Genomic DNA, 18,845 nt, shown 5'->3' on the forward strand with positions numbered 1-18,845 from the left:
TAATATACTTTTTACCTCTGTAATTATCTTGTATCTAAGCTTCTGCTGACTGCCCCCTTATTTCAGTTCTTTTGACAGACATGCAGTTTAGCCAATCAGTGCTCAGTCCTAGGTCACTTTACGTGCATGAGCTCAATGTTATCTATATGAAACATGTGAACTAATGCCCTCTAGTGGTCAAAATGCATTCAGATTAGAGGCAGTCTTCAATGTCTAAGAAATTAGCATATGAACCTCCTAGTTTTAGCTTTCAACTAAGAATACCAAGAGAACAAAGCAAAATTGGTGATAAAAGTAAATTGGGAAGTTGTTTAAAATTGCATGCCCTATTTAAATCATGAAAGTTTTTTTTTGGACTTGACAGTCCCTTTAATGTAGTTCTGTGCTATACTATTGTATTGAATTTTTTTTATTTCCTTTAATTTGTTCCCAATGATCCATTTTACCTGCTGGAGTGTATTACATTTTTTACAAGTAGCTCCTTATGCTTTATATTGGCATTTGAAATAGCTGATTTCACACACACATACACACATAACCTAGTACATTTGCATATTCCAGCTCCCGCTTCCCAGTGTATATTCCCTTGAATTTTCTCCAAAAAAGGAAAATGACAACAGTGAGGAAATTCAAGGGAATATACACTGGAAAGAGGGAGATGTGCAAACTTACAAGTGAGTGTGTTATTATTTGAAGGAACAGGTAGCTATATACACCATCACATTTCTACAATGATCAAGCACACCTCGATTTGGTTTGTGCCCCAATATGGAACACAACCTGGGAGGCAGATTCTTTTCAGAGGGCAGTATACAGTTTATATAAACTGCTTTTTAAAAAAAAAATATTATTTTAATTACTGCTGTTTTATTATTTTGTGGCACTATTAATTTGTTGAATGATTTATTTGCTTTATGTTATAATATATACTGTTTCTGTTTCCACATTTGGTTATATAACACATATCTAGCATACGACATCATGAAAGCAAATAAAGTTTAGTGTTTTAACAGCAGACTCCAAATATGTGGATTAGATGAACCAATTCAATCCTACAATACATTTGTGACAGTGGGTTTGCACTATATTACCATCAGCAACTAATATGACTGGCAGGAAATGTATACATGTATGGGGTAAGGAGTTGATTGGAGATCTCTGCAAGGTGTATAAAGACAACCCCATCCAGATAGAAAAAGTAAAGTTAAAAAATATATTTTACAGCACATTTATTTTACAGAAAATAAAATGCTGTCTTAATTTAATGAGAAATATTTACCAGCAGAGGGCTTTATTTTTCTCTTCAATATCGCTTTAACAGGCAGGAAGTCATTAGTATATACTAATTTATTATGCTAGCACCCTAGGTGAAAATATTTTTCAGGGTTCATCAAACTTTTTCCCAAGACTCAGTGCCGTGATACCAAATACCTTTGTGACCTCATTTTTATGCTTGTTCTGAAATTTTCTGAAGTAATATACAAGATAGCTGCAATTTTTGGCAAAGTGACTAAAATGTGTGTGTAATTTATTCCTCATCGCAGTCACACTTGAAAGTGTTGTAAAAGGTAATAACACACACACACACTCTCATACAAAAACACACCCATTTACCACACACACTCTCATACAACACACACACTCTAATACAACACACACCCTCCTACAACACACACCCTCACACCACACACTCATGCAACACACACACACCATACACACTCTCCAACACACACACACACCATGCACACTCTCCAACACACACACAGAAACCATACACACTCTTATACAACACACACCACACATACTCTTCTACAACACACACACACTCTCATACAACACACACGCACTCTCATACAACACATACACCACACACACTCTAATACACCATACACTCATGCAACACACACACACACCATACACACTCTCCAACACACACACAACATACACACTCTCATACAACACACACCACACATACTCTTCTACAACACACACACACTCTCATACAACACACACGCACTCTCATACAACACATACACCACACACACTCTAATACACCACACACTCATGCAACACACACACACCATACACACTCTCCAACACACACACAACATACACACTCTCATACAACACACACCATACACACTCTCCAACACACACACAACATACACACTCTCATACAACACACACCACACATACTCTTCTACAACACACACCACACACTCTCCTATAACACACAAGTCGCCACCCAGTAATACAAGGTGTTGCGAACCAGTAATGGGTCCCGACCCGTGGTTTGAAGAACCCTGGGATAAAGCACTGATTCACTTTCTAAATTTAAAATATAAAGAACTAACCTGTAATGTGATCCTGTTTTTCACCAGCAGTCCAATTTTAATGTCCATCAGATTAAGATCTTTTTCCAACTGCTGGTTTGACCTAATCTTCGTGACCACTTCCTCTCTTAACCTTGTTACCTCCAACTCCTCCTGAAAGTCCAAATCACTTTGATCCAGAAGATGAACAAACTTGCGCACAACATTTAGTGGTGGATGTTCAGAGCTAACTGTGGACAAACACAAACATTAGAAAAACACAGAGGACATATCTGGCAGGTGCAGAATAATTTGGAAAGAAAATATAATCAATATTTCAATTTCTTCACTAATTGGCCTTAAGAAAAACTCACTTTTTTTAGTTAGTCTGACAGAAATACAGAGCCTAAAACTGCCCCTTTTCAAGCATATGTCCTGCCACATAACATTTTAGTTAAAAGGCGGTGAAAAGGAGTGACGTTTGGCGAGAGCTACTTAGGTATAAGTGATGGAAATGTTGCATATGATTTCAGCCATTGTGGTTTTCCTTTTATCGGCATTATCATGATAAAATGATGAAAAGCAAATGTCTAGGAATAAAATTCATAAAAAACCTTAGGAAGGAATTTAGGAAATGGTTGGAAAACTACCCAATCACGACTGAAGACCCAATATTGGGAAAGGCATACACTTTCTTTAAAGGGACATGAAACCCAAAATCTTTCTTTCATGATTCAGATAAAACATACAATTTTAAACAACTTTACAATTTATTTCTTTTATCTAATTTGTTTTTGTCTCTTGGTATTCTTTGTTGAAAAGCATACCTAGGTAGGCTCAGGAGCTGGGAGTTAGCTGCTGATTGGTAACTGCACATATACGCCTCTTGTGATTGGCTTACTAATGCGTTCATCTAGCTCCCAGTAGTACATTGCTGCTCTTTCAAGAAAGGATACCAAAAGAATGAAGCAAAATTGATAATAGAAGAAAGTTGTTTACATATATGTATGCCCTATATGAATTATGAAATTAAACTTTTGGTTTTCATGTCCATTTATGTAAGAGTAACGCTTCCTATAAGGGCTCAAAAAGAGATATCATCAAAGCTTCCAGGGCCAGAGGTAAATCCCACGGAAACACTAAACTCTTAAGCTTAAATTGTATACAAGTCCCTGCATGAAAAAAACAAAACCAATGTCATAAAAGCATTGTGTAAATCAAAAAAACAAGAATATAGCATAGAACCAGAAAACAGAATTTATGTTTACCTGATAAATTACTTTCTCCAACGGTGTGTCCGGTCCACGGCATCATCCTTACTTGTGGGATATTCTCTTCCCCAACAGGAAATGGCAAAGAGCCCAGCAAAGCTGGTCACATGATCCCTCCTAGGCTCCGCCTTCCCCAGTCATTCGACCGACGTAAAGGAGGAATATTTGCATAGGAGAAATCATATGATACCGTGGTGACTGTAGTTAGAGAAAATAAATCATCAGACCTGATTAAAAAAACCAGGGCGGGCCGTGGACCGGACACACCGTTGGAGAAAGTAATTTATCAGGTAAACATAAATTCTGTTTTCTCCAACATAGGTGTGTCCGGTCCACGGCGTCATCCTTACTTGTGGGAACCAATACCAAAGCTTTAGGACACGGATGATGGGAGGGAGCAAATCAGGTCACCTAGATGGAAGGCACCACGGCTTGCAAAACCTTTCTCCCAAAAATAGCCTCAGAAGAAGCAAAAGTATCAAATTTGTAAAATTTGGTAAAAGTGTGCAGTGAAGACCAAGTCGCTGCCTTACATATCTGATCAACAGAAGCCTCGTTCTTGAAGGCCCATGTGGAAGCCACGGCCCTAGTGGAATGAGCTGTGATTCTTTCAGGAGGCTGCCGTCTGATGATGCTTTTAAGCCAAAAAGAGAGAGAGGTAGAAGTTGCTTTTTGACCTCTCCTTTTACCAGAATAAACAACAAACAAGGAAGATGTTTGCCTAAAATCCTTTGTAGCCTCTAAATAGAACTTTAGAGCACGAACTACATCCAAATTGTGCAACAAACGTTCCTTCTTTGAAACTGGATTCGGACACAAAGAAGGCACAACTATCTCCTGGTTAATATTTTTGTTAGAAACAACTTTCGGAAGAAAACCAGGTTTAGTACGCAAGACCACCTTATCTGCATGGAACACCAGATAAGGAGGAGAACACTGTAGAGCAGATAACTCTGAAACTCTTCTAGCAGAAGAAATTGCAACCAAAAACAAAACTTTCCAAGATAATAACTTAATATCTACGGAATGTAAGGGTTCAAACGGAACCCCTTGAAGAACTGAAAGAACTAAATTAAGACTCCAAGGAGGAGTCAAAGGTTTGTAAACAGGCTTGATTCTAACCAGAGCCTGAACAAAAGCCTGAACATCTGGCACAGCCGCCAGCTTTTTGTGAAGTAAAACAGATAAAGCAGAAATCTGTCCCTTCAAAGAACTTGCAGATAATCCTTTCTCCAAACCCTCTTGTAGAAAGGATAGAATCCTAGGAATTTTTACCCTGTTCCATGGGAATCCTTTCGATTCGCACCAACAGATATATTTTTTCCATATTTTATGGTAAATTTTTCTAGTTACAGGCTTTCTAGCCTGAATAAGAGTATCAATGACAGAATCTGAGAACCCACGCTTTGATAAAATCAAGCGTTCAATCTCCAAGCAGTCAGTTGGAGTGATGCCAGATTCGGATGTTCGAACGGACCTTGAACAAGAAGGTCCCGTCTCAAAGGTAGCTTCCATGGTGGAGCCGATGACATATTCACCAGGTCTGCATACCAAGTTCTGCGTGGCCACGCAGGAGCTATCAAGAACACCGAAGCCCTCTCCTGATTGATCCTGGCTACCAGCCTGGGAATGAGAGGAAACGGTGGGAACACATAAGCTAGGTTGAAGGTCCAGGGCGCTACTAGTGCATCTACTAGAGTCGCCTTGGGATCCCTGGATCTGGACCCGTAGCAAGGAACTTTGAAGTTCTGACGAGACGCCATCAGATCCATGTCTGGAATGCCCCATAATTGAGTTATTTGGGCAAAGATTTCCGGATGGAGTTCCCACTCCCCCGGATGAAATGTCTGACGACTCAGAAAATCCGCTTCCCAATTTTCCACTCCTGGGATGTGGATTGCAGACAAGTGGCAGGAGTGAAGCTCCGCCCAGTGAATTACTTTGGTCACTTCTTCCATCGCCAGGGTACTCCTTGTTCCCCCCTGATGGTTGATATATGCAACAGTCGTCATGTTGTCTGATTGAAACCTTATGAATTTGGCCTTTGCTAGCTGAGGCCAAGCCTTGAGAGCATTGAATATCGCTCTCAGTTCCAGAATGTTTATCGGGAGAAGAGATTCTTCCCGAGACCATAGACCCTGAGCTTTCAGGTGTTTCCAGACCGCGCCCCAGCCCACCAGGCTGGCGTCGGTCGTTACAATGACCCACTCTGGTCTTCTGAAGCTCATCCCTTGGGACAGGTTGTCCAGGGTCAGCCACCAACGGAGTGAATCTCTGGTCCTCTGATCTACTTGGATCGTCGGGGACAGATCTGTATAATCCCCATTCCACTGTCTGAGCATGCACAGTTGTAATGGTCTTAGATGAATTCGCGCAAAAGGAACTATGTCCATTGCCGCAACCATCAGACCTATTACTTCCATGCACTGCGCTATGGAAGGAAGAAGAACAGAATGAAGTACTTGACAAGAGCTTAGAAGTTTTGATTTTCTGGCTTCTGTCAGAAACATCTTCATTTCCAAGGAGTCTATTATTGTTCCCAAGAAGGGAACCCTTGTTGACGGGAATAGAGAACTTTTTTCTACGTTCACTTTCCACCCGTGAGATCTGAGAAAGGCTAGGACAATGTCCGTATGAGCCTTTGCTTGTGGTAGAGACGACGCTTGAATCAGTATGTCGTCCAAGTAGGGTACTACTGCAATGCCCCTTGGCCTTAGCACCGCTAGAAGGGACCCTAGTACCTTTGTGAAAATTCTTGGAGCAGTGGCTAGTCCGAATGGGAGTGCCACAAACTGGTAATGCTTGTCCAGAAAGGCGAATCTTAGGAACCGATGATGTTCCTTGTGGATAGGAATATGTAGATACGCATCCTTTAAATCCACCGTGGTCATGAATTGACCTTCCTGGATGGTAGGAAGAATTGTCCGAATGGTTTCCTTGAGAAATTTGTTTAGGATCTTGAGATCCAAAATTGGCCTGAATGTTCCCTCTTTTTTGGGAACTATGAACAGATTGGAGTAAAACCCCATCCCTTGTTCTCCTAATGGAACAGGATGAATCACTCCCATTTTTAACAGGTCTTCTACACAATGTAAGAATGCCTGTCTTTTTATTTGGTCTGAAGACAATTGAGACCTGTGGAACCTTCCCCTTGGGGGTAGTTCCTTGAATTCTAGGAGATAACCTTGAGAAACTATTTCTAGCGCCCAAGGATCCTGAACATCTCTTGCCCAAGCCTGAGCGAAGAGAGAGAGTCTACCCCCCACCAGATCCGGTCCCGGATCGGGGGCCAGCATCTCATGCTGTCTTGGTAGCTGTAGCGGGCTTCTTGGCCTGCTTACCTTTATTCCAGCCTTGCATCGGTCTCCAGGCTGGCTTGGTTTGAGAAGAATTACCCTCTTGCTTAGAGGATGTAGAATTTGAGGCTGGTCCGTTTCTGCGAAAGGGACGAAAATTTGTTTTATTTTTAGCCTTAAAAGACCGATCCTGAGGAAGGGCGTGGCCCTTTCCCCCAGTGATGTCTGAAATAATCTCTTTCAAGTCAGGGCCAAACAGCGTTTTCCCCTTGAAAGGGATGTTAAGCAATCTGTTCTTGGAGGACACATCCGCCGACCAAGACTTCAGCCAAAGCGCTCTGCGCGCCACAATAGCAAAACCTGAATTTTTCGCCGCTAATCTAGCTAACTGCAAAGTGGCGTCTAAGGTAAAAGAGTTAGCCAACTTAAGTGCTTGAACTCTGTCCATAACCTCCTCATAAGAAGATGCTTGATTGAGCGACTTTTCTAGTTCCTCGAACCAGAAACACGCTGCTGTAGTGGCAGGAACAATGCATGAAATTGGTTGTAGAAGGTAACCTTGCTGAACAAACATCTTTTTAAGCAAACCCTCTAATTTTTTATCCATAGGATCTTTGAAAGCACAACTATCTTCTATAGGGATAGTGGTGCATTTGTTTAGAGTAGAAACCGCTCCCTCGACCTTGGGGACTGTCTGCCATAAGTCCTTCCTGGGGTCGACCATAGGAAATAATTTCTTAAATATAGGGGGAGGGACAAAAGGTATGCCGGGCCTTTCCCATTCTTTATTTACAATGTCCGCCACCCGCTTGGGTATAGGAAAAGCTTCGGGGGGCACCGGGACCTCTAGGAACCTGTCCATCTTACATAATTTCTCTGGAATGACCAAATTGTCACAATCATCCAGAGTAGATAACACCTCCTTAAGCAGAGCGCGGAGATGTTCCAATTTAAATTTAAATGTAATAACGTCAGGTTCAGTTTGTTGAGAAATTTTTCCTGAATCTGAAATTTCTCCCTCAGACAAAACCTCCCTAGCCCCTTCAGACTGGTGTAAGGGCATGTCAGAACCATTATCATCAGCGTCCTCATGCTCTTCAGTATCTAAAACAGAGCAGTCGCGCTTTCGCTGATAAGTGGGCATTTTGGCTAAAATGTTTTTAATAGAATTATCCATTACAGCCGTTAATTGTTGCATAGTAAGGAGGATTGGCGCACTAGATGCACTAGGGGCCTCCTGAGTGGGCAAGACTGGTGTAGACATAGAAGGAGATGATGCAGTACCATGCTTACTCCCCTCACTTAAGGAATCATTTTGGGCAACATTATTATCAGTGGCATCATTGTCCCTACTTTGTTTGTCACATTCATCACATATATTTAAATGGATAGGAACCTTGGCTTCCGAACATACAGAACATCGTCTATCTGATAGTTCAGACATGTTAATAGGCATAAACTTGATAACAAAGTACAAAAAACGTTTTAAAATAAAACCGTTACTGTCTCTTTAAATTTTAAACTGAACACACTTTTTTACTGAATATACGCAAAAGTATGAAGGAAATGTTCAAAATTCCCCAAAATTTCACCACAGTGTCATAAAGCCTTAAAAGTATTGCACACCAAATTTGAAAGCTTTAACTCTTAAAATAACGGAACCGGAGCCGTTTTTACATTTAACCCCTATACAGTCCCTGGTATCTGCTTTGCTGAGACCCAACCAAGCCCAGAAGGGAATACGATACCAAATGACGCCTTCAATAAGCTTTTTCAGTGGATCTGAGCTCCTCACACATGCATCTGCATGCCTTGGTTCTCAAAAACAACTGCGCATTAGTGGCGCGAAAATGAGGCTCTGCCTATGACTAGAAAAGGCCCCCAGTGAAAAAGGTGTCCAATACAGTGCCTGACGTTTTTTTAACAAAATTGCCAAGATTAAAATAACTCTTCAAAGTTATAAACCATTAAATATGCTTATATAGTAATCGTTTTGGCCCAGAAAAATGTCTACCAGTCTTTAAAGCCCTTGTGAAGCCCTTTTATTCTTATATTGAAAATTAAGAAAATGGCTTACCGGATCCCATAAGGAAAATGACAGCTTCCAGCATTACCAAGTCTTGTTAGAAATGTGTCATACCTCAAGCAGCCAAAGTCTGCTCACTGTTTCCCCCAACTGAAGTTAATTCCTCTCAACAGTCCTGTGTGGAAACAGCCATCGATTTTAGTAACGGTTGCTAAAATCATTTTCCTCTTACAAACAGAAATCTTCATCTCTTTTCTGTTTCAGAGTAAATAGTACATACCAGCACTATTTTAAAATAACAAACTCTTGATAGAAGAATAAAAACTACATTTAAACACCAAAAAAACTCTGAGCCATCTCCGTGGAGATGTTGCCTGTGCAACGGCAAAGAGAATGACTGGGGAAGGCGGAGCCTAGGAGGGATCATGTGACCAGCTTTGCTGGGCTCTTTGCCATTTCCTGTTGGGGAAGAGAATATCCCACAAGTAAGGATGACGCCGTGGACCGGACACACCTATGTTGGAGAAAATAAACATAATCTGAGAAGACAATCCGATAATAATAATAATAGGATAAAGGATTCAGACATTTAGCAAGCCGGAAAATCCTATTCACTTCTGCTCTGGGACACGTGTACATTTCTTTTTGTTATTTGTTAAGTATTCTATTGCAAGTTGGACCGGTGAGACAAATGCAAGGAAATGTAAAGAACGTGTTGTGTTTATGTCTAAGGCTCGTGCAGTGAAAACGCATTGGACAGGATAGTTTTCTATAAAACAACTATGCTTTTTCTTTTTTTCATGCTTCATATTTTTCTTAATAAAGCTATTTTCTTTATTTTTTTTAACAAGCTGTCACAGATATGTCTGATTTGTTTTTAAAGGGATGGGAAACCCCAAATATTTTAATTCATGATTCGGATAGAACATACAGTTTTTAACAACTTTCAAATGTACTTTTATTATCAAAAATGATTCATTCTTGTATTATCTTTTGTTGAAAGAACAACATTGCACTAGTGGCAGCTGGCTAAAAACTTCTAGTTAGCCAATCTCAAGAGACATGGGTGCAGGCACCAATCACCAGCTAGTGCCTACTAGTGCAGGATATGTGCGTATTCATTTTCAACAATGGATACAAAGAAAAAACATAATTTATGCTTACCTGATAAATTCCTTTCTTCTGTTGTGTGATCAGTCCACGGGTCATCATTACTTCTGGGATATAACTCCTCCCCAACAGGAAATGCAAGAGGATTCACCCAGCAGAGCTGATATAGCTCCTCCCCTCTACGTCAGTCCCAGTCATTCGACCAAGAATCAACGAGAAAGGAGTAACCAAGGGTGAAGTGGTGACTGGAGTATAATTTAAAAGATATTTACCTGCCTTAAAAACAGGGCGGGCCGTGGACTGATCACACAACAGAAGAAAGGAATTTATCAGGTAAGCATAAATTATGTTTTCTTCTGTTATGTGTGATCAGTCCACGGGTCATCATTACTTCTGGGATACCAATACCAAAGCAAAAGTACACGGATGACGGGAGGGATAGGCAGGCTCATTATACAGAAGGAACCACTGCCTGAAGAACCTTTCTCCCAAAAATAGCCTCCGAAGAAGCAAAAGTGTCAAATTTGTAAAATTTGGAAAAAGTATGAAGCGAAGACCAAGTTGCAGCCTTGCAAATCTGTTCAACAGAGGCCTCATTCTTAAAGGCCCAAGTGGAAGCCACAGCTCTAGTAGAATGAGCTGTAATTCTTTCAGGAGGCTGCTGTCCAGCAGTCTCATAGGCTAAACGTATTATGCTACGAAGCCAAAACGAGAGAGAGGTAGTAGAAGCTTTTTGACCTCTCCTCTGTCCAGAATAAACGACAAACAGGGAAGAAGTTTGGCGAAAATCTTTAGTTGCCTGCAAGTAGAACTTGAGGGCACGAACTACATCCAGATTGTGTAGAAGACGTTCCTTCTTTGAAGAAGGATTTGGACACAAGGATGGAACGACAATCTCTTGATTGATATTCCTGTTAGTAACTACCTTAGGTAAGAACCCAGGTTTAGTACGCAGAACTACCTTATCTGAGTGAAAAATCAGATAAGGAGAATCACAATGTAATGCTGATAACTCAGAGACTCTTCGAGCCGAGGAAATAGCCATTAAAAACAGAACTTTCCAAGATAACAATTTTATATCAATGGAATGAAGGGGTTCAAATGGAACACCTTGTAAAACGTTAAGAACTAAGTTTAAACTCCATGGCGGAGCAACGGCTTTAAACACAGGCTTGATCCTAGCTAAAGCCTGACAAAAGGCCTGGACGTCTGGATTTTCTGACAGACGCCTGTGTAACAAGATGGACAGAGCTGAAATCTGTCCCTTTAAAGAACTAGCCGATAAACCCTTTTCTAAACCTTCTTGTAGAAAAGACAATATCCTAGGAATCCTAACCTTACTCCAGGAGTAACGTTTGGATTCGCACCAGTATAGGTATTTGCGCCATATTTTATGGTAAATCTTTCTGGTAACAGGCTTCCTAGCCTGGATCAGGGTATCAATAACCGACTCAGAAAAACCACGCTTTGATAAAATCAAGCGTTCAATTTCCAAGCAGTCAGTTTCAGAGAAGTTAGATTTTGATGTTTGAATGGACCCTGTATCAGAAGGTCCTGTCTTAGAGGTAGAGACCAAGGTGGACAGGATGACATGTCCACTAGATCTGCATACCAAGTCCTGCGTGGCCATGCAGGCGCTATTAGAATCACTGATGCTCTCTCCTGTTTGATTTTCGCAATCAATCGAGGAAGCAGCGGGAAGGGTGGAAACACATAAGCCATCCCGAAGTTCCAAGGTGCTGTCAAAGCATCTATCAGAACCGCTCCCGGATCCCTGGATCTGGACCCGTAGTGAGGAAGTTTGGCGTTCTGGCGAGACGCCATGAGATCTATCTCTGGTTTGCCCCAACGTCGAAGTATTTGGGCAAAGATCTCCGGATGAAGTTCCCACTCTCCCGGATGAAAAGTCTGGCGACTCAAGAAATCCGCCTCCCAGTTCTCCACTCCCGGGATGTGGATTGCTGACAGATGGCAAGAGTGAGACTCTGCCCAGCGAATATATCTTTGATACTTCCATCATTGCTAGGGAGCTTCTTGTCCCTCCCTGATGGTTGATGTAAGCTACAGTCGTGATATTGTCCGACTGAAACCTGATGAACCCCTGAGTTGTTAATTGGGGCCAAGCCAGAAGGGCATTGAGAACTGCCCTCAATTCCAGAATGTTTATTGGAAGGAGACTCTCCTCCTGATTCCATAATCCCTGAGTCTTCAGAGAATTCCAGACAGCGCCCCAACCTAGCAGGCTGGCGTCTGTTGTTACGATTGTCCAGTCTGGCCTGCTGAATGGCATCCCCCTGGACAGGTGTGGCCGATAAAGCCACCATAGAAGAGAATTTCTGGTCTCTTGATTCAGATTCAGGGTAGGGGACAAATCTGAGTAATCCCCATTCCACTGACTTAGCATGCACAATTGCAGCGGTCTGAGGTGTAGGCGTGCAAAAGGTACTATGTCCATTGCCGCTACCATTAAGCCGATCACCTCCATGCATTGAGCTACTGACGGGTGTTGAATGGAATGAAGGACACGGCATGCATCTTGAAGCTTTGTTAACCTGTCTTCTGTCAGGTAAATCTTCATTTCTACAGAATCTATAAGAGTCCCCAAGAATGGAACTCTTGTGAGAGGAAAAAGAGAACTCTTCTTTTCGTTCACTTTCCATCCATGCGACCTTAGAAATGCCAGAACTAACTCTGTATGAGACTTGGCAGTTTGAAAGCTTGAAGCTTGTATTAGAATGTCGTCTAGGTACGGAGCTACCGAAATCCCTCGCGGTCTTAGTACCTCTAGAAGGGCACCCAGAACCTTTGTGAAGATTCTTGGGGCCGTAGCCAATCCGAATGGAAGAGCTACAAACTGGTAGTGCCTGTCTAGGAAGGCAAACCGTAGATACCGTTGATGATCTTTGTGAATCGGTATGTGAAGGTAAGCATCTTTTAAATCCACTGTGGTCATGTACTGACCCCTTTGGATCATAGGTAAGATTGTCCGAATAGTTTCCATTTTGAACGATGGAACTCTTAGGAATTTGTTTAGAATCTTTAAATCTAAGATTGGCCTGAAAGTTCCCTCTTTTTTGGGAACCACAAACAGGTTTGAGTAGAACCCTTGTCCTTGTTCCGACCGTGGAACTGGATGGATCACTCCCATTAATAACAGATCTTGTACACAGCGTAGAAACGCTTCTTTCTTTATCTGGTTTGTTGACAACCTTGATAGATGAAATCTCCCTTTTGGTGGAGATAATTTGAAGTCTAGAAGGTATCCCTGAGATATGATCTCCAGCGCCCAGGGATCTTGAACATCTCTTGCCGAGGCCTGGGCGAAGAGAGAAAGTCTGCCCCCCACTAGATCCGGTCCCGGATCGGGGGCTCTCGATTCATGCTGTCTTTGGGGCAGCAGCAGGTTTCCTGGCCTGTTTGCCCTTATTCCAGGACTGGTTAGGTTTCCAGCCTTGCCTGTAACGAGCAACAGCTCCTTCCTGTTTTGGTGCAGTGGAGGTTGACGCTGCTCCTGTTTTGAAATTCCGAAAGGGACGAAAATTAGACTGTCTAGCCTTAGCTTTGGCTTTGTCTTGAGGTAGGGCGTGGCCCTTACCTCCTGTAATGTCAGCGATAATTTCTTTCAAACCGGGCCCAAATAAAGACTGCCCCTTGAAAGGTATATTAAGTAATTTGGACTTAGAAGTAACATCAGCTGACCAGGATTTTAGCCACAGTGCTCTACGTGCCTGTATGGCGAATCCAGAGTTCTTAGCCGTAAGTTTGGTTAAATGTACTACGGCCTCCGAAATGAATGAATTAGCTAGTTTAAGGACTCTAAGCCTGTCCATAATATCGTCTAGCGTAGATGAACTAAGGTTCTCTTCCAGAGACTCAATCCAAAATGCTGCCGCAGCCGTAATCGGCGCGATACATGCAAGGGGTTGCAATATAAAACCTTGTTGAACAAACATTTTCTTAAGGTAACCCTCTAATTTTTTATCCATTGGATCTGAAAAAGCACAGCTATCCTCCACCGGGATAGTGGTACGCTTAGCTAAAGTAGAAACTGCTCCCTCCACCTTAGGGACCGTTTGCCATAAGTCCCGAGTGGTGGCGTCTATTGGAAACATCTTTCTAAATATTGGAGGGGGTGAGAACGGCACACCGGGTCTATCCCACTCCTTAGTAACAATTTCAGTTAATCTCTTAGGTATAGGAAAAACGTCAGTACTCGCCGGTACCGCAAAGTATTTATCCAACCTACACAGTTTCTCTGGTATTGCAACGGTGTTACAATCATTGAGAGCTGCTAAGACCTCCCCTAGTAATACACGGAGGTTCTCCAATTTAAATTTAAAATTTGAAATATCTGAATCCAATCTGTTTGGATCAGAACCGTCACCCACAGAATGAAGCTCTCCGTCCTCATGCTCTGCAAGCTGTGACGCAGTATCAGACATGGCCCTAGTATTGTCAGCGCACTCTGTTCTCACCCCAGAGTGATCACGCTTGCCTCTTAGTTCTGGTAATTTAGACAAAACTTCAGTCATAACAGTAGCCATATCATGTAATGTTATCTGTAATGGCCGCCCAGATGTATTAGGCGCCATAATATCACGCACCTCCCGGGCGGGAGATGCAGGTACTGCCGCGTGAGGCGAGTTAGTCGGCATAACTCTCCCCTCGCAGTTTGGTGAAATTTGTTCACATTGTACAGATTGACTTTTATTTAAAGTAGCATCAATACAGTTAGTACATAAATTTCTATTGGGCTCCACCTTGGCATTGGAACAAATGACACAGATATCTTCCTCTGAGTCAGACATGTTTAACACACTAGCAATAACTTGCAACCTGGTTATAATCTTTTTTTAGCAAAAACGTACTGTGCCTCAAAGAGGTACTTAAACGATTAAATGACAGTTGAGATAATGAACTGAAAAAACAGTTATAGCATCGACTTTAAAATAACCCAACTTTTAGCAAAGGTTTGGTCCCATTAGTAAATAACAATAACTAAATTTTACATAAAAAATTATAGAGTAACGTTTTTATTCACAGTCAATATAAAATTCTCACAGCTCTGCTGAGAGAATGTACCTCCCTTCAAAGAAGTTTGAAGACCCCTGAGATCTGTCAGTGAACCGGATCATGCAAGAAATATAATAGTAGCTGACTGGAAATTTTTGATGCGTAGCAAAAGAGCGCCAAAAACGGCCCCTCCCTCTCACACACAGCAGTGAGGAGAAACGAAACTGTCACAATTTAAAGCAGACAACTGCCAAGTGGAAAATAATGCCCAAACATATATTCACTCAGTACCTCAGCAATGTAAACGATTCTACATTCCAGCAAAAACGTTTAACATGATAATATTTATTAAAAGGATTAGTGACCCTTAACAGAGTAGTTCCGGTGAAATACCATTCCCAGAATACTGAAGTGTATACATACATGTCATTATAACGGTATAGCAGGATTTTCTCATCAATTCCATTCAGAAAATAAAAACTGCTACATACCTCAATGCAGATTCATCTGCCCGCTGTCCCCTGATCTGAAGCCTTTACCTCCCTCAGATGGCCGAGAACAGCAATATGATCTTAACTACTCCGGTTAAAATCATAGTAAAAAACTCTGGTAGATTCTTCTTCAAACTCTGCCAGAGAAGTAATAACACGCTCCGGTGCTATTGTAAAATAACAAACTTTTGATTGAAGTCATAAAAACTAAGTATAATCACCATAGTCCTCTCACACATCCTATCTAGTCGTTGGGTGCAAGAGAATGACTGGGACTGACGTAGAGGGGAGGAGCTATATCAGCTCTGCTGGGTGAATCCTCTTGCATTTCCTGTTGGGGAGGAGTTATATCCCAGAAGTAATGATGACCCGTGGACTGATCACACATAACAGAAGAAACAAAGCATATTTGAAAATAGAAGTGATTTTAAAAGTGTATTAAAATTACATGCTCTGTCTGATTCTTCCAAGTTTAATTTGGAATTTCCTATCCTTTCAAGAATTCAGAGTTTACCTAAACATAACACAAAGCCATCAACATTCCACAGCTTGAATAACAAAGTGTGTGTGTAGGGCTGGAAATATCCTCTACCTCAGTAATACATTTGTTTTTTCCATTATATTTAACTTTTAAGACATTGAATGTACTAGTAACATTCTTTTGTGATTCTGGTTAGTAACTTTTTGACCCTGACCCCTAAACTGTAGAGATATTTATCCACTAATAAATAGATGAATTCCCATGTGCATATACATACAGATATATTGAAATGTATGAGCATGCACATCTTCTAAGACACAGAAAACATACTGTTACTTAATATGTTTGCATGACAGTCCATTCTATCAAGGGGATAGCATTAAAAAAGAAAGATGGTGATTAGATTCTAGAAATATGTGGTTTCAGATTTTGAAAAGGTGCCAGTTCCTTTGTAAAAAGGTCCATTCTTTGCTGGGGAATGCTAATGGGCGAGTCAAGAAAATATAATTCCTTTGAAAAAACACCTGTATTGATATTCACAGCTTTGTTTTGTTCCGTTTCAGCAGTGACCATGTTAAAAGGATAACCTGCATGATTCACATAGAGCATGTCATTTTAAGACACTTTAATTTCACTTCTATTTTCAAATATGCTTTGTTCTCTTGGTATCCCTTGCTGAAAAATAATATGCACATATCCTTGACTAGTGGGAGCTAGCTGCTGATTGGTGCCTGCACACATTTGTCTCTTGTGTTTGGCTAACTAGGTGTGTTCAGCTAGCTGCCAGTAGTGCAATGCTGCTCCTTCAGCAAAGGATAACAAGATAATGCAGCAAATTTGATAATAAAAATAAGTTGGGAAGTTGTATAAAAATTGTATGTTCTGTCCAAATCATGAAAGACAATTCTGGGGTTTCCTGTCCCTTTAATATCTAAGAGGATTAGGTTTAATACTTAAAGGGACAGTCTAGTCAAAAGTAAACTTTATAACTAAGATAGGGCATGCAATTTTAAACACCTTTCCAATTTACTTTTATCATCAAATTTTCTTTGTTCTCTTGGTATTCTTTTCTAAAAGCTAAACCTAGGTAGGCTCAAACTGATTTCTAAACTGTTAAAAACCGCCTCCTACCTCGGTGCATTTTGACTGTTTTTCACAGTTAGACCGTGCTAGTTCATGTGTGCCATATAAATAACATTGTGCTCACTCCCGTGGAGTTATTTAAGAGTCAGCACTGATTGGCTAAAATGCAAGTCTGTCAAAAGAACTAAGATAAGGGGGAAGTCTGCAGAGGCTTAGATACAAGGTAATCACAGAGGTAAATAGTATATTAATATAACTGTGTTGGTTATGCAAAACTGGGGGATAGGTAATTAAAGGGATTATCTATCCTTTTAAACGATACAAATTCTGGAGTAGACTGTCTCTTTAAAATCAAATGTTGATAAAAGCTAAAATAAGAAAAACCTTTGAAAGCATTTCATAGTTAAAAAAATCCATCTACATTATATTCCAGTGTTAGTTATTTTGCTGTTATTTTGAATAAAATAATTTCCATGTTGTGGGGAAGCAGCCAAGATGGCCGCATAAACCCAGAGCTCTGCATCAGCGGCCGCCACAAAAACTTAAATTATGCTTACCAGATAATTTTCTTTTCTTATGTACAGGGAGAGTCCACAGCTGCATTCATTACATTCGAGAAATACAGAACCTGGATACCAGGAGGAGGCAAAGACACCCCAGCCAAAGGCTTAAATTCCTCCCCCACTTCTCAGTCATTCTGCCAAGGGAATAAGGAACAGTAGGAGAAATAGCAGGGTGAAAAAGGTGCCAGAAGAAACAAATAAAAATAAATTAAGGTCGCCCATGGAAAAAGAACGAGCGGGGAGTGTTCAGAAGAAAAGAAAATTATCTGGTAAGCATAATTTAAGTTTTTCTTCTTAAAACGGGGAGAGTGCACAGCTGCATTCATTACTTTTGGGAAATCAATACCCAAGCTTATAGAGGACACTGAATGCAAACAGGCAGGAACAAAAAATGTGGCCCATTCTGAGGGCACCACAGCCTGCAATAACTCAAATTCCCTATAAAACTATTTCAACCGAAGCAGAAGAAACAAAAAATTGGAAGAAGGCAAGGTAACTGCCCATCAATTTGAACCATAAGATCCCTGTTAGAGACCACTCATAAATCCTGGACTCAACTGAGCACAAAAGCCGCTGAGGAGACAACAGTCCCACTGACTAAAGGCACACAAAAGTTCAACCCTCTCCATGATCAATGGCAAGAGGAACAACAAACAAACTCTCCCATATCACATTCTCCCCAACTAAAAGGAAAGGAAGAATCAGATAAAAAAAGGTCAGAAAGAACCTCCAGAAAACAATCCCCGAAGAGTTAAGGACAGAACAGAAAGAGAAGCCCCAAGCATAACTCAAAAAAGAGCAGACTACAAGGCTGCAAGAGTATAATGCACCGCAAAGAATACTCTACAATGGAGGGAAGGAGGAAAAGGAAAAACTCCAGACGACCTCCTACATGGATCCAAAGAACCAATGTAGAGCCTTAACCAGATCCGAATATCCAGAAGGACGAAAGGTAGAAAATAACTACCCTACCACAGACAGCTATCTAGTACAGATAACTGAACGCCCGCGGGTCAGAAACCCCGGAAGCAAACGGGAACAGAATAGTAATATCCGTTCATGCCACAGGCTTCCATTCAATAGGGAGGCAGACGAAACGTCAAGCCAACCAAGTAGCTAGCACACGAGCACCAGGACCTTCCTGGAAAAGAGGAAGAGAAAAAAATCCAACACCCCACTCTACTAGTAATCGGGGTAAG

At 41.2% G+C, this 18,845-nt stretch overlaps 1 protein-coding gene across 1 annotated transcript in view; it reads right to left on the reverse strand.

The window, feature by feature from the left end:
* IQGAP2 (IQ motif containing GTPase activating protein 2) overlaps window positions 1-18,845 on the reverse strand; it is a 373,896-nt gene that overhangs the window by 115,331 nt on the left and 239,720 nt on the right. Inside the window, exon 18 of the mRNA XM_053701383.1 lies at window positions 2,355-2,563. Coding sequence (XP_053557358.1) covers window positions 2,355-2,563 — 209 coding nt within the window. The remainder of the gene's footprint in view (window positions 1-2,354; window positions 2,564-18,845) is intronic.

The sequence above is a fragment of the Bombina bombina genome, chromosome 2 (genome assembly GCF_027579735.1).
Source record: "Bombina bombina isolate aBomBom1 chromosome 2, aBomBom1.pri, whole genome shotgun sequence".
NCBI lineage: Eukaryota > Metazoa > Chordata > Amphibia > Anura > Bombinatoridae > Bombina > Bombina bombina.